Source organism: Chlorocebus sabaeus, chromosome 13 (assembly GCF_047675955.1).
Source record: "Chlorocebus sabaeus isolate Y175 chromosome 13, mChlSab1.0.hap1, whole genome shotgun sequence".
NCBI classification, from domain to species: Eukaryota; Metazoa; Chordata; class Mammalia; order Primates; family Cercopithecidae; genus Chlorocebus; species Chlorocebus sabaeus.
This window is the reverse complement of record NC_132916.1, coordinates 63,699,702-63,721,967: the sequence shown is the minus strand read 5'-3', so window position 1 is coordinate 63,721,967 and position 22,266 is coordinate 63,699,702. Positions and strand designations below refer to the sequence as shown.

Here is a 22,266-nt window from a genome sequence, read left to right as displayed (position 1 = left end):
TTGGGGTCATTTTTAGGTAAAATAAAGGTGACCTGAATACAAGCACTGCAATACCAGGACTCATCTAGCAGCCTCTGAAGTGACTAATAGGCATGGGACATCTACAGCATGGATCCACTGGACAAAGGGATGATTCGCCTGATGGACAGGGTGGCACAGGACTTGAGATTTCATGATGCTACTCAGAATGGTGCACAATTTAAACCATGTGAATTGCTTCTGGAATTTTCCATTTAGGTTGACCATGGGTTACTGAAACTGCAGAAAGAAAATGGCAGATAAGGGGGGACTACTGTAGCTAGTAAGTTTGATTTCACCAAATCATGCCGACAAGGCCTTGCATTTTGTTTTGTTTGATTAGAACTAGCATTTCAGGGAAATCAGGATGACTTAAGTTTTGGTTATGTGGCTATGGGTGGTTGATCTTGGGGTATATCTCATCTTTAACACTATACCATCTATCCAATAGAATTCCCTAAAACCAGAACAACAATTTTGGACTATTCATATAGAATCAACTTTGTTATACAGAAAGCTTTTATTGCAAAGTGAGTTTACATGTGATACATGACTTGTAAGCAACATAAAAAGTTGGTAGTTTTTATTAGCTGCAGGAGTGACTTTGAAATGGTTATCTGAATAGCGATCAAAACCTCAGAAAGCTTTCTCTTCATCTTATTCTGACCAGACAATCCCACTGCTCAAAAATCCCAATGAAAAATAAAGTGACAAACTAAAGACAGAGTACAATGTTAAGTTTCTGGAATTTTATTATTTTTAATACATACATTTCACAAACAGAAACCCTCTAAAACCACACACAATTCCACAACCAAATGTTTCAATTTTATCCACATTCTTTAACTATTTACACTATCTTTCCTCAACAAAAGTGCAATCCAAGACATCTTGACAAGAAATCTTTACTGACAAGAATTTATTTTTGAGCTGGTTTTAATGGAGCCCATCCATTTTATTTTCTTTCAATTACCTGGAATATTTAGTGAACAGGACATAAAGATGAACTGGGTTAGGCAGCATCCTATTATAGGAAATAAAACACTAAACAAGAACACTTTCTCCTCACTTCCTTCCCAATCTTCAATGAAAGTCACTCAACAGCTGCTATCAGGATACAAAACAGAAAAGCAAACTGTAGTTCTTGACCTAGACACAGGAGAACAGACTGTGTATTAAGCATCAGTCTTGCAGGACTAAACAAAAGATTTTAGCAAATTAGTTTTGGTGCTCTAATAAGGTACATATAAGTCTTATCTGTTAGTTTCAGAGTTCAAATACCTAATAAGATTCTTTTTTGATGAGTTAATTTTCCCCCAACATATATGAAAATAACTTTTACTCAGAAAATGAACTTCTTGCACAAAACCTAGAAGTTAAAGGGCATTTGAGGAAAGCTCCTCTGTAACTAGAAGAGGAAAATCCACCCAACTCCCCAACTTCATGGCACTATATCTCTTTTAAAGTATAAACCCATTATATCAACTGCTTCAAATGTAACAAGAGAATGAAGAGGTGAGATGGCCTGAAGAGAAAACAATCAATCAGAAATTGTACTCTCACTAAACTAAAGCAGATCACTGTATTTGTTCAAGGTATAAAACTCTTAAAAATAAATAATTAAAAAATATTAAGAGTAGACGAAAAAACACTTTGAAATTATTAGTCACTCTTATGTGAAATGACTGCTTCATTTTACTGAACACTGTTCATCAGAAAAACAGAAATTGGATCTCTTGGGTAACTAATATTGTTTTAGTATCCTAACTACAACAAAAATAATAACCTTTTTTGATATATTCCAATTCCAATCAAAGTATTCAGGGCAAGCTTGGGGTATTAAGGTCAGTAGATTTCCAAAATAAGATTTATCTTCATGGTGTTGAATACTCAATTATACTTTATTCCCAAATCAACCAAATTTTCCCTCTAGACAAGAATGAATCGCCTTAAAGGCGAAAGATATTCTCAGATATGCTTCATGCTCTCATTATTTTCTCTTTAAGTAACTGAAGACATCCATAGTATCCTTAATTTAGCATTGAAATAATGTCCAAGAGTAAACTTTATCCAATTACAGTAAAACCTCATCCTATTTATTGTTCAGGGGCTAGAAAACCATCTAAAAAGGCAACATGGAACACAGCATACACTACACCGACAGTAGTTCTAAATTCAGGAGCTTGCTGAATGCAATGTATAGGTCAATTGTAAGCTTCAGAACAACAATATAAAGCAGGTTTCACTATAAAATTTTAGGTGCGTTAAAGATCAGCATCATCAATATTTTACTATTTAAATTCAGAAATAAAATCCAAATGGTATTACGAGGACAAGAGAAACTTAGCACTTTTTGCATCTGGGTACATGAGAGAATCAATAAGGAAATAGTTAATTCACCACTACAGCTTTGTGCATTAAAGACAAGTTTGCAGAAAGCTATGTCTTACAATCCTCCTCCTTTAGTTGCATCAAACACTGTCAGTTCAATGACTTTCTACCTCTTATAGGCATTTTATGCATTTCTTCCCACTGAAAAGTTTTTTCAGATGATCAAACACTAACCTAGATGCAGCAAACCAAATCATCCAAACTGAAAGATAAAAACTATTAGTCAATAACATTGGTTCTTTAATGCTGCGTTGTTTCAAACACAACATCAAATACTTCATATAGAACTGAAACTCGGCTGGGCGCGGTGGCTCACACCTGTAATCCCAGCACTTTGGGAGGCCGAGGCGGGTGGACCACAAGGTCAGGAGATCTAGACCATCCTAGCTAACATGGTGAAACCCTGTCTCTACTAAAAATACAAAAAATTAGCCGAGGGTGGTGGCATGTGCCTGTAGTCCCAGCTACTTGGGAGGCTGAGGCAGGAGAACTGCTTGAACCCGGAAGGCAGAGGTTGCAGTGAGCCAAGATCGCACTACCACACTCCAGCCTGGGTGACAGACCGAGACTCCATCTCAAAAAAAGAAAAAAGAAAAAAAGAACTGAAACTCACTTGCAGTATTGCCTAAATACTTCTGAAAAGAAAAAAACACACAGGGAAAAAAAAAAAAGGTATAAACCAAATGAATAATATAAAATGTTCACATCAACCCCAAATTTGGCTATTCATAAAATGATTTTCAGCATTTTTAGCATATATGCACATCATACATGAAATTATGAAATTAACTTTTGAGAAATCATATTCCAATTCTGTAAGGGTATGGGATGTCAGTCTATTTAAAGCATTAAAATCTACTGAACCAAAGGCTGTATTTTGGAATGCCCAATGCTCTGACTAATCAAGTTCTAGATATATGATCATCTTTTTTCATCAACAGTAAGGTATCATGGGCTTTTTAGAATGGTCTATTTTTCAAATGTACTGCTATGCATTACAATCATTGATTTTCCAAAACATACTTAAAAAAGAAATAGTAAAATTATTTTCTTCATCATCCTTTCATACTTTTTTTTCCCTTCCCTCTTAAGGTCAAATCTTTGATTTTGGAAACTCAGAATTAAATGGGTTAAACATGGCCATCAGTAATTTTGAGGACAATAAGTGTGGCACTTATTGGTTCTGAAGCTCACCAGTTAGATTCTGTGGCTGATTTACCTGTGAGAAGAATATGACACCAAATGACACTTCAACAGTGCAACCTGTAATAAATCATCACTGCCCAAATCATGTTATTCATGGGTTCTCCTTAAGAGCTATTTTACCAACTTCAAAGACACAATTCAAATGATTGAGTTCTGCCTTCTTGCATTATTTCCAAATTCATTTCACATATTCTGTTATAGGTCAGTTTACCTAAACATAATTTGCAACACTAGTATCATTCATATGTCTTACAATTTGGATATTATTTTCAGCATGAAAAATGAATTGGCAAATTACAATAGCCATAGAAACAGCACTTGTGCCACTTTCAGATCACCTGTCAGTGTGAGTAAACTGCCTGCCCATGTGTGCTGCAGAACACTAGGCTGGGATAGACTAATGCACTATTAGCTCTCCAGGCACAGACTTACATTCACTTGTCACATGTTTTTCCAAAGGCCCAAGGAAGATCTAAAAGAAGGTTTTTAGAAAGTTAACATTTTAGTAAGCGTTTCCTTCCAACTCCTATCAAGCTCTTAGTTTATAACCACAAATTCCTTTCCTAAATTCACCCCATCCTCCCCACCATCTTAAAGCTGCATCAAAGACTCTTGGTAAGAGTGAACCCCGACCCAAATGCACAGGATTACCCATCTGGGTTCTGGTCAAAACCACAGACTAACACTCGGGAATCAAGACAGGGCAAGGGCAGCCCCTATTTCAGTGGCACACATACAACAAAGTAACTCTCCTTTAAATTAGAAAAGAAATTAATGTCACAGAATGTTTCCCTATAAAAGATATGTAATAAAGTAATAATATCAATAAAATAGCTATTACTAAAACAAAGCTTTCATCAATAAGCTTCAAGAACTTTGAAGGAGGAAAATGGCTTCACGAAGTGGTAGTCCAGGTTCCCACAGTGTGGACACTGCTGGACGTTGCTATATTCTGAGAAGTACTGCATTCCGATCCTCACGTCGATCACTGGCTTCCCACAGTGCTTACAGTTCAGGCGGGCCTGGGGGAAACAGACACCATCAGCCACAACACCCCTCCGCTACCCAATACTTGTCAAAGCCACCCAAACCAAAATGCTGGGAAACTGATCAAGGGCTTCGTAAAGGATCCCGTTTATTACCAGAAACAGGGAAACAGGGTATGCCTGAAAGACTCCCAACTTCTCTCCTGATATGCAGCACTGCTAGTTGTTTCACCTACTTATGAGAAGAAAATTCTAAACTAGTACTGCCTAACTGAAGTTCCCTAACAATCAGAAACCCCTTCCCCTGGATTTTAAGAGAGTGGCTGAAGCTGACTTCCCTCACCCAAACCTCCACGAAACTTCTTCGAAATTTCATTTTTCATTCTACTCTATATAAAACTTGCATTTTCTTTGATGTAAAAATAAAATTTCCCAAGATACTCAAGTAAAATTAGCAATCCAGGAAGTGTGGTGCTGGTCTGAGGCTTCTGGAGTTCTCAGCACCCTGCATCTTCACTCATGCCTAGCCTCTCCTTAACAGCACAGTCCTGGAATCTTACAGCAATGGGTCCAGGACTTAAGTGAATAACCAGAAATTATAAATAAAACAGACTAAATTTAGACTCATTTAAAAAATGTACTTAAAAAGTATAATCTCAACTTGCTCTCAAAATACTCCTGGGAGGTAGGTAGTATTAGCTGACTTTTAGATAATGCAACTGAGGCACATGTGATAAAGCACCATGCCCAAGACCACGCTTAGAAAGCAGCAAGGCTGGAGTGAACCAAAGCAGCCTGCTGATCCTCAACCACTGCAGGAACTACTTTTCTGTAACCTGCGATAAACACTCTTTTAACTATGTAATATCTCTGATTAAAAGTGTGATTCTGAGCAAACCTGTCTTCACCCTGTAATGCCTTTCTAAGAATCAATTATTGCTTATTTTTGGCTACATCTTATTGATGACTTCTCTTGATTCATTAGTAGCGTCTAACACTTGTATCCTCACAGATTTTTTTTAAATTAATAGTAATCGAACATATTTTCCATTTCAGTAGGGTGCCAGAAAAGAAAGGTCTGGGCTTCAATTGTTTTAAGGAAGAAATACAGTGCATGGTGAATACCAAGAGGCTGGGTGTGGCAGGATGCTGTTCTGTTTTTCTTCCTAAAGACATGGAAATAATCTCATTGCCTTTCAATGGTGTATCAGAAAGAACATCAGAACAGGAGTCACACGGTGCGGTCATGGCTGTGACACAATGTACGTCGACCTGGGTAAAACATCCCAAGTTTGTAGGCCTCCATTGTATGAGGAAATAAGGAGGTTGGTCTAGATCCCAGGTCCTTTCCAGTGCTAATCTTCTGAGTTAACAGGCTCAAACGTTCTTTCACTTCCTTATTTCTTTAATTTAAAAGATAATCCTCCACGCTGTGTGTGCAGAGGGGAGCTACTTCCTCTGGTTTCTCTCATGAGCTGGCATTAAGGCATAATAACTATCATAAAATGCTACAGTGAATAACTACTGATAATAGTAAAGATATTCTCTTTAGAAAAATCAAGCCATAATGCTAAAGACATAAAACTGTACAGTAACTAATAAAGTATGTATCAGCTATTTGCACTACAAAACCAGGTTGGAACACTTTAGAGCAAAGAAAAATTTCTCTCCTGCCTATGACAGTATCAAGGAATTATGTAACAAGCTATTTTCTTTCCCAAGCACTTGGAAATAAAGCAAGATATTTCCAAGGATTTTGTCTCCTGTGATTCTATAGGTTATTTGTGTTTTCATATGTGAATACCTCCCTCTTTTTCTGTTAACAGCTAAATTTCAGATGTTCTCACAGCATGAGACAATGCCTCCTTTTAGTAGTGCTTTAAGGATTACAACCTCAAACACCTTACAAGACAGGCAATTCCTAGATAACTGTACTATCCCACAGAAAGAAAACAACAAGAAAATCCTATCTATTTAAGAAAGTGACTTTCTTCCTTTTGAGTAACTTTTTTTCTATTATAAATTTAGTATAAGCTAATCATACAGAATCTTAGAAAATATACTCAAGGAAAAAGAGAACTAAAGGCATCTTTCAGCCTCCCACCTCTGAGACCATCTGGTAACAGGTTAGCAATTCCCTTTTCATGCTCACTTACTTACAAATGCAAGCATATTATTATGCCATTTTATAACGTATTATTTTGACCTAATATACTGGAAATGCTTCCCACATAATTATATGTTATTCTACACTATCCCTTTTAATGACTGCATAGTATTCCACTAAATGACTACATTACAAGTAGTAACTCAGCCATCATTGCTAGACTGAATTTATTCTTTATTGCCAGAAGCATCTTCCCTACATTCACTTGGGGACAGAAGCCCAGTATCACCCACTGCTCCCTCAGTGTGTTCAATACCTACCTGACAACATGGAGAGGCAGCCAGGATGTCGTAGGTATACATAGTGCCCAGCTGGTGCCAGCTGCCATCCCACCGTGACTTACACTTGATGCAGATGATCTTGTGAACCCCTTCCAGGCAGTCCACGCACACCGCATACAGGTGCATGAGTCTCCCTGTGCACAGAAGACACAAGGCTCTGAGTGGCCATCATGGAAATCATGTTTCATCTCCAAGGGGATAAAAAATGTTTCATCTACCAATTATAAGCAAAGATTTTATCTTTTGGATAAATATAAAAAGAAAAAATCAATATTTAGTACATAAGCTGTCCTTTCAGGATAATGATGAACTACTAGTTATTGTCAATAAAACATGTATTTTAAGTTCAAGCATATTAAAAACTTGGCTTCAATTTGCTTTTCCAAAAAGTGCTGCTGGACTTACATAATGGGTCCATCCAAATTCAAGTAACAAAAGCCACATATACTCAAAACCAGCCTGTACTGTATTTACGCAGGACTTCCTGCTCAAAACTTTATGTTTAGCATATAGACTTAACCAATAGCATTGGTCTTGTCACAAGCTCTCACCCCCTGACAAGTCCCATCATAAAAATCAAGTCTGTCTTGGGGACTGATAACCCAAAATTACACCACAACCAAAATTACTATGTTAACTATCCTTGTTCTCAAAATGTTCAGCCATCACCACATCTAATTTAGGAACCAGAATTGTATCTTACTTGTAATTTTTTAAAAGAAGTTCAACATTTTATTCACTGAGCTCTTAAAAAGTTACAACATGATCCCCCTCCATTATTTGATAACATCTTAATGTTTATAAAGGAGAGATGTCATCCTAGTGTATATGGAAGCATCACAGTTTAAATAATTAGGGAAGAGTCAGAATGCCCAGAATCTGCCCAGGCAACATATAACAGCAACATTTCTGCTCTCTGTGTAGGACCCAGGGCGCTTCCCCATGTAAAAAACTACCATCAGGAGAACACATAATCCTAAGTGGCCTCATATTCAGAATGTGCTGCTCACTGCCATCAGTCAGACTATGGATCTTCAGCACTCAGTAGTAAGGACCAACCTGCTCCCTACCCGATGGAAAGGTATATATATTCCATCTACAGTACTTAGGGGGAGCCCTTCGTTCGCATTTGCTTGCATGACCCCATTCCTCCTTCAGTGCAAGAACCATGTCTTATTCATCCTTGTAGACTCAGTGACTATCACGATGTCTAGGATGTGGAAAGCACTTTGTAAGCGTATGTTGGGTAAATGGATGGGGCATGTTAACAGCCAAAGACAGCATAACCTTGGGGGCCTTTATGCCAAAAAGGGGAAGGATGACAAGAACTTCTTGAAATGCCGCCCACTTCTGCTCTATGGCATTGAAAATAAAAGGATCTCACTTGCCACATCTACTCTAGCCTTGGGGCATGTTAGGAAGTCCATTCAAGGATCCAGGAGCCACTGGAAACAACTTGATTTGCACTCTTCATCCTGCTTACTCAATGCAATTCCCAAACATTCACAGGTACAGAGGTCACAGCTAAGAAGGGTAAGGGCAGCCTTAGACACAGAAGTCAGGTGTTGCTAACAATGACCATAATGATGAAGACAGAGTAACTTTTACTAAGAGTTAACCGAGGGTATGGCACTATGCTACCAGCTCCATGTGAATCATTTCATTTAACCCTAACAGCAACATTACAAAATAGGCATTACTGTTGCTCCCACTTCTGAGAGTAGGAAGTGAGGCTTAGAAGCTGAGCAGCTTGCCCAAGTTCATGAGATAATTAAGTAGCAAGTCCAGACTGATTCATGTCTCTTGGATCCATAACCTACAGGTAAACTCACAGGAACACGTGGTCTGGACTCAGTCTAGATTTGTTTCAGTTCTACTAAACATTGTCCTGACCACAGAGAATTTTGAATTTCTAAACCCTTTGTGAATTTAAACAAAAAGCCGATTCTCTGGAGAACAATCACATGTGGTTCAAAGTGGTAAAGAAGCCCAATAAGAACTTCTTAATTAGATCAATCTTAATAAATTATTAAAGCTAAACAAAACCTATTTTCAGAGGAAAAGAGAGCAAACAAAGTCCAGAGACAGAGTCCGGGGAGGGCAGTGAGGGGTAAAGGGCAGGGCGAGGGAGTAATAATCCAGAGAGGGCCACTGGACACAGCAAGTACTGCAGCATTGTGTCAGCCCTGCACGCTATGCAATCCTGTGGCCTGCAGTGTAGTGTGGCCCTTCTACTGGAGTTGAAAATGCTTTTAAAAACACGTGGTCGGGCTAGGCACAGTGGCTCATGCCTGTAATCCCAGCACTTTGGGAGGCTGAAATGGGATGATCGTTTGAGGCCAGGAGTTCAAGACCAGCCTGGGCAATAATACAGTGAGACCCCATCTCTTAAAAAAGTTTAAGGCTGGGCACACTGGCTCACACCTGTAATCCCAGCACTTTGGGAGGCCAAGGCGGGTGGGTCACCAGAGGTCAGGAGTTTAGATCAGCCTGGCCAACATGGTGAAACCCCGTCTCTACTAAAAATACAAAAAAATTAGCTGGGCGCTGTGGCAGGCACCTGTAGTCTCAGCTACTCATGAGGCTGAGGCAGGAGAATCACTTGAACCCAGAGGCAGAGGTTGCAGTGAGCCGAGATCGCAGGATTGCACTCCAGCCTGGGCAACACAAGCGAAACTCCGTCACAAAACAAAACAACAACAACAACAACAAAGTTTTAAAACATTAAATAAGCCAAGTGTGGTGGCTTGAGCCTATAGTCCGAGCTACTGGAGAAGCTGGGCAGGAGCACTGCTTGAGCTGAGCAGTCCAAGGCTGCAGCAGCCATGATCACTCTGCTGCTTTCAAGCCAGGGTGACAGAGTGAGATAGAAAAGAAAAAAAAGAAAAGAAAAGAGAGGAGGGCAGGGGAGGGAAGGGCAGGGGAGGGGAGGGGAGGGGAGGGGAGGAGAGGAAAGGAAAGGAAAATGGAAGAATGCGTGGTCAGTAATTGGTGATTAAAGACATGATTTACATTTTCTTACTACAAATAAGATGGCATGGATTTCTCAAAGATGTGGCAATAAAAATGCCGACATGTGGTCAAGGACTCACTTGTGGCGATGATGACTTCTCTGGTAATAATTAAACACCCTGATCTTCAGGTTTTATATCAAACGTTCAACTTCTCAGTATCTTTGTGATGCACATCTAATGTGCGCATTATCTATTTATGTATGTCTATGTTTTGATGTGTATATATACACACACAAGTACTCAGGCCTAATTTTTACCTTTCTTCATCTGCTCCTTGCAAAGTACCCTCAAGATTTGGTCGTGGGTTTATCATATCCTCCTTCCTTTTCTTTCTCTTTTCTTCCTATGCAAGAGCTCTTCCACCCTTAGGATTTTAACCACCAGTGTTACAAACTCCCCAGTGTTCAACTCAAATGCTTATTTTTAACTGTGTCTGCTAGACATCTCCACACAAAAGTCCTAACATCCCTTCAAACCCAAGGCTCACAAACCTCATCTTCTGCCCCCAAAACTAGGCCCTTTCTCCACCTTTACCTACCCATCTCCTTTCTCTACTCTTCCACTATTTATCTGGTCTAGAAACAAAGTGAATTTTGTTTCTGAATTCACAAGCTATAATTTTTCTTTAAAATAACCTCTTGACAATATCCCCTCCCTTCCATTCTGTCCACACCTTAGCATTCTTTTATATCGTTGCATCTAGACTACAAAGTCTCAACTCTGTAGATCCCACCCCTTTCAAATCTCTTTCCTGTCCCTTTCCTCCACGTGACTGCCTGCTTTAAAAAAACATTGAAAATCTGTCCATTCACATTCATAAAGAACATATAGCAAAGCTCTTTATTATGGCTTGAAAGTACTTCTGCAATCTATTCTCTCCCTATCTTACTCCTTTCCCACTCTAGAACACCCTTGGCTCCAACCAGTTCTCTCCCTATCTCCTGATCACAACCTGCCCTTCTTCTTTTTAACCACCCTTCTTTTGCTTGCAGGCACTCCCTCCTCATCAACAAACACCTGACCTGGGTGGACCCTCTGCTTACCAAGATCCAGCCCACCTTTTGACATCAGCATTCATGCTGCCTCTTTTTATGAACCAAGCCAAAGTGGTCCCTTCCTCTGGAAATTAAAGGATACTTAATGTACATCATATCCAGGTGTGATACTAGAACTTGAAGCCTGGTAAGTTACATTTTATAAAAGCATCTTATCCTAAGATTATAAATTGATGACGAGCAAGAACTGATAGTACCCAGAATGTGTGAAATCCGTAAGTTTGATCAACAGATGAATGGATTACATGAAAATAATTTGTCCATTACAGATAGAAAAAGAACACTACTATTCTCATATATGCTGTACCCATATTCATCTTCATAAAAAATATTTCAAGTTTTATGATGGAGAAATAAAGGTGTTTCCATCCACTTCCCTCTAAAATTACCCCCAAACAGGATAAAAAAACAAAAACACAAACTCCATCATGAAACAATGAAGTTATTTCAACCCTGAATCAAACTATATGAAGTCAGAAAGTGGACTGAGGGATAGTAAATGGTTAAGCTCTGAAACTGGACAAGCACTGGGGAGTTTGTAGGGAGATCGTAGGGAGCAATAAATTACAACCAACCATAAATTCTATGCAGCACTTTCCATCAAAAAACAGAGTATTTCAGCATCATCTGAACCTGGGCTAGACTTAGGACTTATGCTGATGAACAAAATGTGACAGGAGTGATGTTACTCAGTTCTAAGCTTAAGCCTCTAGAGACAGACTCTGCAGCTTCCACTCATATCTCTTGAATGCTATCCTGAGAGCACCATGTGAAAAAGTCCAAGCTAGCCTATTGGAAGATGAAACTACATGGAACATAAGACAAGCCATTCCGGCTGAGACCCCCTAAGCCAACCTAACTGTCCTAATCAATCCACCCACAGAATTGTAAGAAGTCATTAAATTATCCTTTTAAACCACTAAGTTTTGGAATGTTCTGCTTTATAACAAATGCTAAAAGATATAGGGTAAAGTTAGTTACAATTCTCAAAATGAACGAGACTACTCTCTCTGCAATTTCAGCTCCCTTTCCTTGCTCAGAAAGGTAGCACAGGAAATTACATACATGAAACAAGAAGAGCATGCTATTAAAAGGAGCTCTTGGAAATTAAAAATGTAAGAACAGAAAATTTCAAACTCCGTAAAAACACCAGAATAAAAAGTCAAGGAAATTTTCCATAAAGCAGAAAAAAGAGATGAACAGGGCCATGTATATATTTATTATATATCCTTTATTATATATAAAATAAAGGAGTTCTCCACTCCAACAAAAGATAATCTAAGGGGTCTAATGTCTGATTAATACAGAGTTTCACAGAAATTTTTAAAAGTGAAAATATGGTAGAGGAAATTATCAAAGAAATAATACAAAAACAAATTTCTCCAAATGGAAGATGGTAAGGTTATAGAGCCAAAGGGCCAAGAGAGTGCAGAAAGCACAACAAACAGAGAAAACTGTGTAAAAGACCAGCATATGGTGAAATTTCAGAACATTAGGGATATATGAAGAAAATCTTAAAACCTTCATGGAGGGGTGGAGATGGAGGCAAAGACAGGAATAAGAGTAACATCAGACCTCTCAAAATAGCGACATTGTAAGATGGGAGACAGTCAAGAAATGTCTTCAAAATTCTGAGGGCAAAATATGTATAACTTAGAAGACCACAGCCAGCTAAATAGCAATGAAGAGTGAAGATAAAATCAAGATATTCTCAGATGTTCAAAGTCTCAAATCATCTATTCCCTTTCTCAAAAAGCTCCTGGGGGATGTTTCCTAAAAGCTGAGAGAACAAACTGAGAAAAAATAAAATACTGAGATCTAGGAAACAAGATTTTAAAAAATAGGACAGAAATGAAGGCATTCCTAGAAGGACAGCTATGTGGTACACCAGGTCCTGAGTGCACCAGGACAGGTAGAAGCAGGAGGGTAAGAGTCTCCATGAGGGGCATTTTCAGGGGCAAAATTTTTTTTTCCAAAAAAATCTGACAGGTATGTGGAAATGTTTTTGAAAGATGGTTTGTAAAGCTGCTGGAGAGTGAGAACTAGCCAAGGTTATTAAAAAAAAAAAACAAAAAACCTATGCAAATGAAAATAATCAATTAACCCTAATAAAAACAAAAGGAGTCCTAGAATATACAGTACTATATAATAAGAAAAAAACCCATACTTCTTGGATCAATATTAAATATATATTCACGTTAGTAAACATTAAGGATTTAACCAAGAATTGTGGTATCTCATCCTGAGAGGGAGGAGGAGGGGGATGCATAGTCATCCACCTTCAAAGCCAGTCAATAAACAGATAATATGTAAAACTGGAGAATGAAGACAGCAGTATTTACAATCATGATGTTAAAAACTGGAAGCATAAGCTAAGATTTGAAAATGTTTGTCTGGGTACTGACACAGCAGGGTTGGCGGGAAGGAGACACGTAGGGATATATCATTTTTACAACAAGCTTTTTAGCACACATTTAAAGTATAAACATATTATATGTGATGTGTCTCACCTTTATGGAAGTTCAGTAGTTGTGTATGAACTGACAGATTTCTTATACTAACCAACCTCATCTTATTCAATTTATGGCTGAAACATACTAAGTCCCTACATGTCATCCATAGGAATAATAAGCTTCTCCATCGCCCCTCCCTCCATCCACCACCACCACCAGGCTAATGCCTGGGCTTTCAATAATCCTGTTTACCTTTTGCTGCTATCAGGACAGTCTCATCTTTCATAAACTTCAAAATTAATTCAACTAATCTAAAAACACCTTGGCCATTTTCTGACCACTGCTTTTCCTCACTGTTATAAGGATCAAAGAGGATGCACGGCTAGTTGGACCCATTAAACAGGTTTACAGTAAGTGACAAATATGCAACAACTCCACTAACTTCTTTCCCCATTATGCAAAACCACATGCCAGCAATCCTCTCTTCAAATTACAGAACACACACACAAAATTATCCACTAGGACAACTGTACTTGGTACTGCGACATCAGAGTAAAAAATCACTGCGTCACTGGGCGAAGCTGAAATATTCAAATGTTACCTAGCACCTGACTAGAACAAAGAAACAACACTGGTGAAAACTAAGCCAAAATAGAGCAATCCGTCTTGTTTGCTGTTTGCTTTTTAACAAACAGAAAGCAGGCAAGGTGAATTAACACCTATACCTTGAAGGTGACAAGGAACATCATATTCGATCTCATCATGTCTGGACGGGCTTAGGAACAGAGTTCCATCCACCAGTGGGAATTGTTCGAACACCGGGAGTGCCCGGTGGCACAGGGCACAGTTTACTACGTTTCTGTGGCTGGCACTGAGCGCGGCCAGAATGAACTTCCGCAAGTCCTCCCCCTGGCCCACTTGGGCATCGTCTTCCATGCGCACGTGGAAAGTGTTCAGCTTATGCCTGGGGATGTGAGTGAGGAGCTCGGAGAGGTCCAGCCGCCGAAGGAACTGCACGGGGGTGTCGAAGTGTCCCCCCCTGTGAACTGACAACCCCGCAGGGCTGTAATCAAAGTGGGCATTTCTGAACACATGGCCCCCAGTCATGGCCTTCTTGTGAGGCTCCAGATGGATGGCGTTCTTTAAGAACTCCCCGAGGTATCTGGAGGAGCGGGGGCCGCTGAAGTGGGCGGGAGAGAGGATGGAGTAGCCCGTGGGTGGGGACTGGCCCGGGGAGCCGCCAGGGGAGCGGGCACCGTAGGCCGCGGCACCCACTGCCTTCTCCTGGGAGTTCTGCCGGTCCATGGAATGCCGGCGGGGGAGGTCGTGGCTCGGGCCTTTCTGGGGCTTATTTGGCGGCCTGCACTTTTTTGCCTCCTCCGCCGCCTCACCAGGGGGCCTCCCTGTGTTCTTCTCGGAGCCAGACTTCTTCTTTTTCTCGTCCTGCATCCGCTTCACCTGGTACCAGTCTGTGTCCTTCTTCAGGTGGCCCTGGCCACAGCGGCAGGAGCAGAAGCGGAAGGCCAGGTCGTAGCCCTTCTTTGTCCACATGTTCTGGCGGCACTGCTTCTCGTTCCAGCTGCGCGCACGGCCGATGCAGTTGAACTGGACGAGGATGCTGCTCTCCCACTCGTAGAAGCACTGCAGGTGCATCCAGGTGCTGCAGGGGCAGTGCTCGTTGTTGCACACCACCTTCTGGTAGTCGTCCTTCTCCAGGTCCACTGGCCTCCCGAAGCTGCAGATCAAGGGAGTGGCACATGGGGCTTCTGGGGGAGGAATAGAGAGAGAACAGATTTCAGGTTCTTGGATTAGGGATACTCAACCTGTACTTGCAACAGTATGGTGTAAGGTTTTTCTAATACATGAATATAATGAAAGGCAGTTCCAGGGTTCCTTTAAAGACGAATCACTCCAGTGAACCAGAGAATAATATGATGAAGCTACTTAACCAACCAGTCAGGTGGAATCTCTAAAAAGGGCCTTCAAAGCCCTTCATCCCGACCTTTAGGCTGTCCTGAATACCAGAAAGATGCTGAAACATAGACGAACTCATGCCCATTTCTCGTCTAAGGTGGTCTGACACCTAATGTCAGGGATAATGGATCAAACTAATTTGTTGGTCTACACAAAATTACAAAGACAGGCTGTGAAGGAAAAAACCAGAATTCTTCCAAAGCTATCAGGACAGGAAGTGGGAATAACATAGTTGTACTCTATCTTAAGTACATGTCCCACCCATGGTGCAAATAGCCAAGCCGGTTCCCAGAAAGGACAGAAAACGTGGTGACAGAAAGTAGAATCCACTAACCCAATTCTTAAGAAATAAACATGATTCATGGATATGGGAACTCCACTGATTCCTTATAGATATTCAATGATAACTGAACATCTGATCTTAGAATTTATTTGTAAAATGTCAAAAAGACATGATAGAGTCATGGGAAAAAAAAAAAAAAAAGTGGTTGCCACGGGGGGTGGGGGATGAGCAAGTGAAACGCAGAGGATTTTTAGGGCAGTGAATCTATTCCTATGATACTATAATGGCAGATACATGTCATTATACATTTGTCAAAATCCATAGGATGTACAACACCAAAAGGGAACCCTAATGTCAATTATGAAATTAAGTGACAATGATGTGTCAATGTAGGTTCATCGATTATAACATATGTACTATTCTGTGTTCATAGTGGGGGAGGCTGGAGGAGGGCAGGAGGTATATGGCAACACTCTATACTTCCAGTTTTTCTGTGAACTTAAATCTGCTCTAAAAAATAAAATCTGTTTTTTAAAATGAGAAATAAAAGGACATGCATGTGTAAGTCCCAGTTCCATGGGATACTAGCTATGTAAAAGTGAACTGGTTATTTCATCTGTTTAATCTTCAATTTCCTCAACCCTAAATGGGCATAATTACAGTAGCTACCTTATAGAGATTTTCTGAAGATTAAATAAGAAATGCTTATAGAGTTTAGCACAGTACCTGGCACATAAAGGATTATTAATGTAGTTGCTGCTGTTCTTGTCGTTGACTGTGACACAGCTTGGGATATTTTTATTTATAAAAGAAGCTGTGTAATGGGTGGCCAGAGGTGGAAAGGGGCTAAGGCAGAGACAGCAAAACTGACCAAATGTGGTGCCAAACAGGGAGACTGAGAGTCTCATAGTGCAGGACCAAGGAAGCATACTTGTTGCCACAGGCCCAAAAGAGTGGCTGCCGGTTGTATGAGCGGGGGCTGGTGCGGCTTACAGGCTGGGATGAGAAGGGTGCTTCAGGGAGTCACACAACTAACAGACTTCCCCACTTGTGTCTTGGCATTTCTACAATTTTCAATACAATTCATCACTCCCTTACACTCTTGCTTGCATTTCCATAGTGTTTTATATCATGCAGTTCTTTTGCCTCCTGATCCCCAAAGTAAGTACTCTCCAGGACCAGTGCTCAGCATTTCTCTCCTAATCCTCTAGGCAGAAGCTAAAAACTACATCACCACTTCTTAATGAGGGCACTATTATTAAGTGCCCTCTTCCTGTAATCTGGACAATTCTCTTCCTGTAATGCACTGGACTGCCCAGTCCAGCACACTGCAAGAAGCATCACTGGGCCTAAGCACTCAGTATCTGTAGCCCACCTACCCCACCTTCCCCATCATGATACCCCCAACGTTCGTAACACTTTCTTTCGAAGGGCCCCTTTGGGGGGCAATACTACTCTCCCAATTGGGAACCACTGGGCTTGGTCATGAAGCAGTTTAGATTATGTGTATAGATGACAGAAGCTAAAGTCAGACTCCCAGCCTCAGAGTTCTGCTCTAGAAAGCTTCCCCGGTGGCAGAGTGGGGCACAGGACTGCAAGTAGGGAGGCCAGAGGGAGGGTGCTGCAGGTTGAGAAATGATGAGTGCCTGTGCTTCAAGAGCAGCATGAGAAGGCACAGAGAGAGAGAGAGAATGCTGATGGACAGCAATGTGGGAGCAGGGCAGGGAGGATGAAGAAGCCTTAGGGCTGCCCTATTTAAGACCCACCGACTTGGAAGTGCCTGTGCACCACAGAGGTGGAGAAGACATGAATTTGACTGGAGTTCAAGACAGCTAGAGCTGTGAATACAGATGTGGAGTCACTCACCCACAGATGAAGGTCAAATCCCTAGGACTAATGAGATGCCCAAGAAAAATGTGAGGAGTGGGCAGAGACCAGAGGCTGGGAAAAGAATCCTGGGATGCAAGGACTGGAACCAAGGCTGGAGGAGAAGATTCTCCTGCAGAGATTGGTAAGAAATGAACTAAGAATTTACTGAAAAACAAGTCAGGAGAGATTTACGTCCAGGCAGTCAGGGCACAGCGCAGTGGCTCACACCTGTAATCCCAGCACTTTGGGAAGCCGAGGCGGGTGGATCACCTGAAGTCAGGAGCTCAATACCAACCTGGCCAACATGGTGAAACTCCACCTCTACTAAAAATACAAAAATTAGCTGGGTGTAGTGGCGCACACCTGCAATCCCAGCTACTTAGGAGGCTGCGGTGGGAGAATCGCTTGAATCGGGAGACGAAGGTTGTAGTGAGTAGAGACTGCGCCACTGCACTCCAGCCTGAGTGGCACAGTGAGACTCCCTTTCAAAAAAATAAAGAATGAAGAACTGCAAAATGTCCCAGAGCACCAGGTAACATCAGTGCTTCTCCACCTCTGCACTACAGACATTTGGGCTGGATCATTCTCTGTTGTGGGAGCCATCCTGTAAGATGCCTAGCAGCAACCTCACTGTCCATCTCACAAAAGCCAGCCCCACTCAGTGTCTCCAGGCACTGGCAGGTATCCCCTAGGGGGCAAAATCACCCCTGGTTGAGAACTCACAGAATGCAATAAGCCTGAAAAGTCCCAACCAAAATGAGCAGTGAGCCAGGGCACTGTCTCCTCAGGGATGATAGAGGGCAGGCAGAGGTGGACAGTGAGGTGAAAAGGCAGAAACAGGGAGACTCCAGGAAACTCTTTCCAAATGGTAACTGTAGGGCAGGGAAAGAGCATGGGCAGGGACAGAAGACAGCAGAGGCTTAACCATGTTCATGAGCTCAGGGAATGCAGGCCAAAACCTCAGGGCAGCTTAAAGACATACGAGAGGGAACAAACCATGTGACTCCTCTACTCAACAACCTTCCCAACCTTATCCCTGCACACTGAACCACAGACACAACATTCCACCAAATCAATCAGCAGAGGGTGGTGGCAATGTGGACCCATAAAGCCTGTACAAATATTAGTTCTGTCATATGTTACAATTATCCCCTTCAGGTGTGGGATTCCAGGGCCTTGGCAAAATGGCCCTAAACCAATTTGTCTACCTCTATGTATTAATATTTGATCACCGTGGCTTCCCCTTAATCTTCATTTGTCCAAATCCCATTCAGCCACTGACAGCAATTCACAGTTCAGACTCCGCAACCAGACTGCCTGAGTTGGAATCCAGGCAGGACCATTTATGAGCTGCATGCTCTTGGACAAGTTACTTCTCTTTGTGTCAGTTTCCTCTGTATAAAATATAGAAAACAACAGAATGTACCTTTAATGGTTCAGAAGAATGAAATGAAAAAAACTATACACATGAAGTACTGAGAAAGCACCTGGCATCTAGTAAACTTCCTCTCCACTCCTACTGCTTCAAGGCCCACCTCTCTACACACCAATTTTACCAGGATTGCCCCCTATCCTGAGTCCAACCCTTCCCCTCCCCTCCCCGATGGTCTGGCCCCAATCTTACTTGAGTCCCTCATCGTGGGGACCCTCTTCATAATCCTCACCAGCTGATGACTCAGGAAAGGAAGGCTTTTACTCATCTTAGTGTTCCTGGCACCACTGGGCCCAGGCTTTGTACAACTCCAGTGTTGAATGAAGTCACATTAAAGACACTGGCTCACCAAATCCGCACATGACAAGAGGAGCAGAAGGGAAAAAGAGAGCTGTAATCCTAGACAGACAGACCTGGATGTACTCAAGCACACCAAAAAGAAGTAGAAGAGTGGTAGAAACTGAGTAAATTCACCAGTCACCTGGGCTGTGACTTTTAGAGGCCTTTAAAATGTTAATTGGTCAATTATTAAGTGTAGTTTTTTTAATCTTGATCCTTCAGATGAAGAGCCTTGAAGTGAATGTCACTGAAATGTAACCACAATAACCAAATATTACTAACCCAAGACCAATAAAATCAAATTAGGTCAAAGGAAGATCTAACTAACATTTGCATTCACAATATTCCAAGTGTAAATGCTGAGACTGACTTGATATTTCTTTGAAAAGTATTTTCACATTAAAGAAAGGTGTATTAAGAGAGGAAAAATTCTGTATCTTTTCAAAAAGCAGCAAATATATCATTTAACCAATACTGAGCACTTCCTACATGCCAGGTCTTGAGCTAAGAGCCCTAATAGTCTAACAGAAGTGCACGCATGGAACACAGACGAGGTACCACAGCTGTGCCCGTCCCTGTCCCTTTAACAGTATTTGTCATGTTCACAGCCATGCTCCACTATTTCCTAACCAGCAAGCCTCTTCCTTGTATAAAGAGCTCCCACTCCAACTTGTCAGCCCTGCTTGTTTACAGTCAGCCACTTTGATGTGGCCTTGCGGGTAGGCTTCAAAAACAAATACAAGGCCAAGAGCATGTTAAATATGCCCAGTAATATGCACAACAGACACCTCACCCTATTACACACCAGCAGGGCGAGGCTCCTGGGGAGACAGGCAAAATGGGGTAACAGGGTGGGCCTCGGGAATAGTCAGAGGACATCTGACAATGCTTTTGCTGAGGTGTGTTGGCCTCTAAACTCGGACAGTATTTCCTTCAAGGCTCGGTTCAAACACACTTTCCTCCCTCATTAGCACCACCCCCCCCAACACACACAACACATACAACACACACACACACACACACACACACACTGTCCAAACTGGAAAAGCAGCAGGAAATAATAGAAGAGAGGTGTTTGGTGCCAGGTCTGCTCCTGATTAGTTGTTTGACATTGAGCAGTTTTGTTTCCTCATCTGTAAAGTGGGGATAAAATGCTTGCCCTATTCAGCTCATGTACATGGAAACACTATAAAGTTCCATAAAAATATTTACTTACATGCTACTTCTACCATAATTTTACACTGGTGTATTTCACTCCCCAGATAAATGCAAACTGCTCCAATGTTTTCTACTTTTTCTAATGTTTTAAACATGCCATACAGTAGGTGTTTAGAAAATAAGTAAGTATGGCCAGGCACAGTGGCTCATGCCTATAATTCCAGCACTTGGGAGGCTGAGGCCAGAGAAATCTCTTGAGGCCAGGAGTTACAGAACAACCTGGACAACATAGTGAGACCCCATTTCCACAAAAATTTTTAAAAATTAGTTGGGCTCAATGGCATGTGCCTATAGTCCCAGCTACTCAGGAGGCTGAGGCAGAAGGATCAAGCGAGTCCAGGAAATTGAGGCTGCAGTGAGCCTGGGCAAGAGCGCGAAACCTTGTCTCCAAAGAAAAAAGAGAATAGCAGTCCCACAAAGGCATAAATGGAATATAGATTGATCTGATACAACTAAATCTTCAACAGGAGAGATGGGAGAAGGATATCATACACTTGTGCTACCAACTTCCCTTGGGGCATTAATCTAAACTGTGATAACCTAACAAGCAAAACAGAAAAATGCTCCTTTACACAGAGCTGGCATTGTTTTTAAAAAGTATATGAACCTTCTAAGGCCTGTATTTTAGGTTCATCATCAAGTGTTCAGTACCCAGCTTCTGTTTCTCCTGCTCAAGTTAAAATAAACAGGGTTCATGTGATTCTGGGCAAAAATCTCAAGAGTTCAAGTCTGGACAACAGAGTAGCTAGGCTGAAGTCACCTGGGCCAAGCCTATCTTGTCTCTCCAGCTTTCTTATCCTGCATCCTGCCCTCAGCACTTCAGAACTCTGTGCTCCCCACCTATTGAAAGAGGAGGATCACACTGATTGCCCAATGAGCCCAAATCCCCTGACAACCTCATTCACTGAGGAGCCCCATAAACAGGACATTGCTATTTTCAGCTTTTTATAATATTTTTATCCTCCTTAAAATAGTTGCATCATAAGCAGGTGGGGAGTTGGGTGGAACGAAGGTAAGGAGGGTATTCTTAAGTCACACGAGGCTTTCTAGGCAAAATCTAAAGTAGGGACAACTTAGTCACATTCATCTATGTAAACCCACTACTGTGTAAATAAGTGTTTAATAAATCTTCTGACGAAGGAAAGAATGACCCAACCAGACTTAGTCCTCTGGTTGTGACCATAGTGCTAGAGAGAGGGTGAACCCATGGGGAGAACCAACCCAGCTGCTGGGGAGGCAGCTACAGAGCTCCAGCCAGGTCTCCCAGACTCAGTCCAGGCCTTCTCTGTCAGGACAGAGCTTGGCCCTCACCCTCACTTCCTCAAACTAACATCACCCAGGTACCTTTTTAAAAAAAAAAAACGAGAAAAAAAAGGACATGTATGTGTAAGTCCCGGTTCCTTGGGATACTAGCTGTGTAAAAGTGAACTGGTTATTACAAATGTAAGGTTTCAAAACTGTTTTATTAGATCACTAATTATTCCTCTTATGTGGGAACAAATCCCCTTGTTTGCAGAGAGCATGGTCCTCTTAGGGTATGAATTTCTGACCAGTGTCCTCCATCTCCAGCTTCCCGACTC

At 41.4% G+C, this 22,266-nt stretch overlaps 1 protein-coding gene across 1 annotated transcript in view; it reads right to left on the bottom strand.

Moving 5' to 3' along the window:
* Positions 1-745: 745 nt before the first annotated feature.
* The window catches only part of HECA (hdc homolog, cell cycle regulator), a 45,801-nt gene continuing 24,280 nt past the window's right edge, over positions 746-22,266 (bottom strand). The window contains exons 2-4 of the mRNA XM_008006847.3: positions 14,297-15,337; positions 7,029-7,183; positions 746-4,637 (exon numbers count right to left, since the gene is read on the bottom strand). Of these exons, the coding sequence (XP_008005038.2) occupies positions 4,473-4,637; positions 7,029-7,183; positions 14,297-15,337 (1,361 nt within the window). The 3' untranslated portion in view covers positions 746-4,472. The remainder of the gene's footprint in view (positions 4,638-7,028; positions 7,184-14,296; positions 15,338-22,266) is intronic.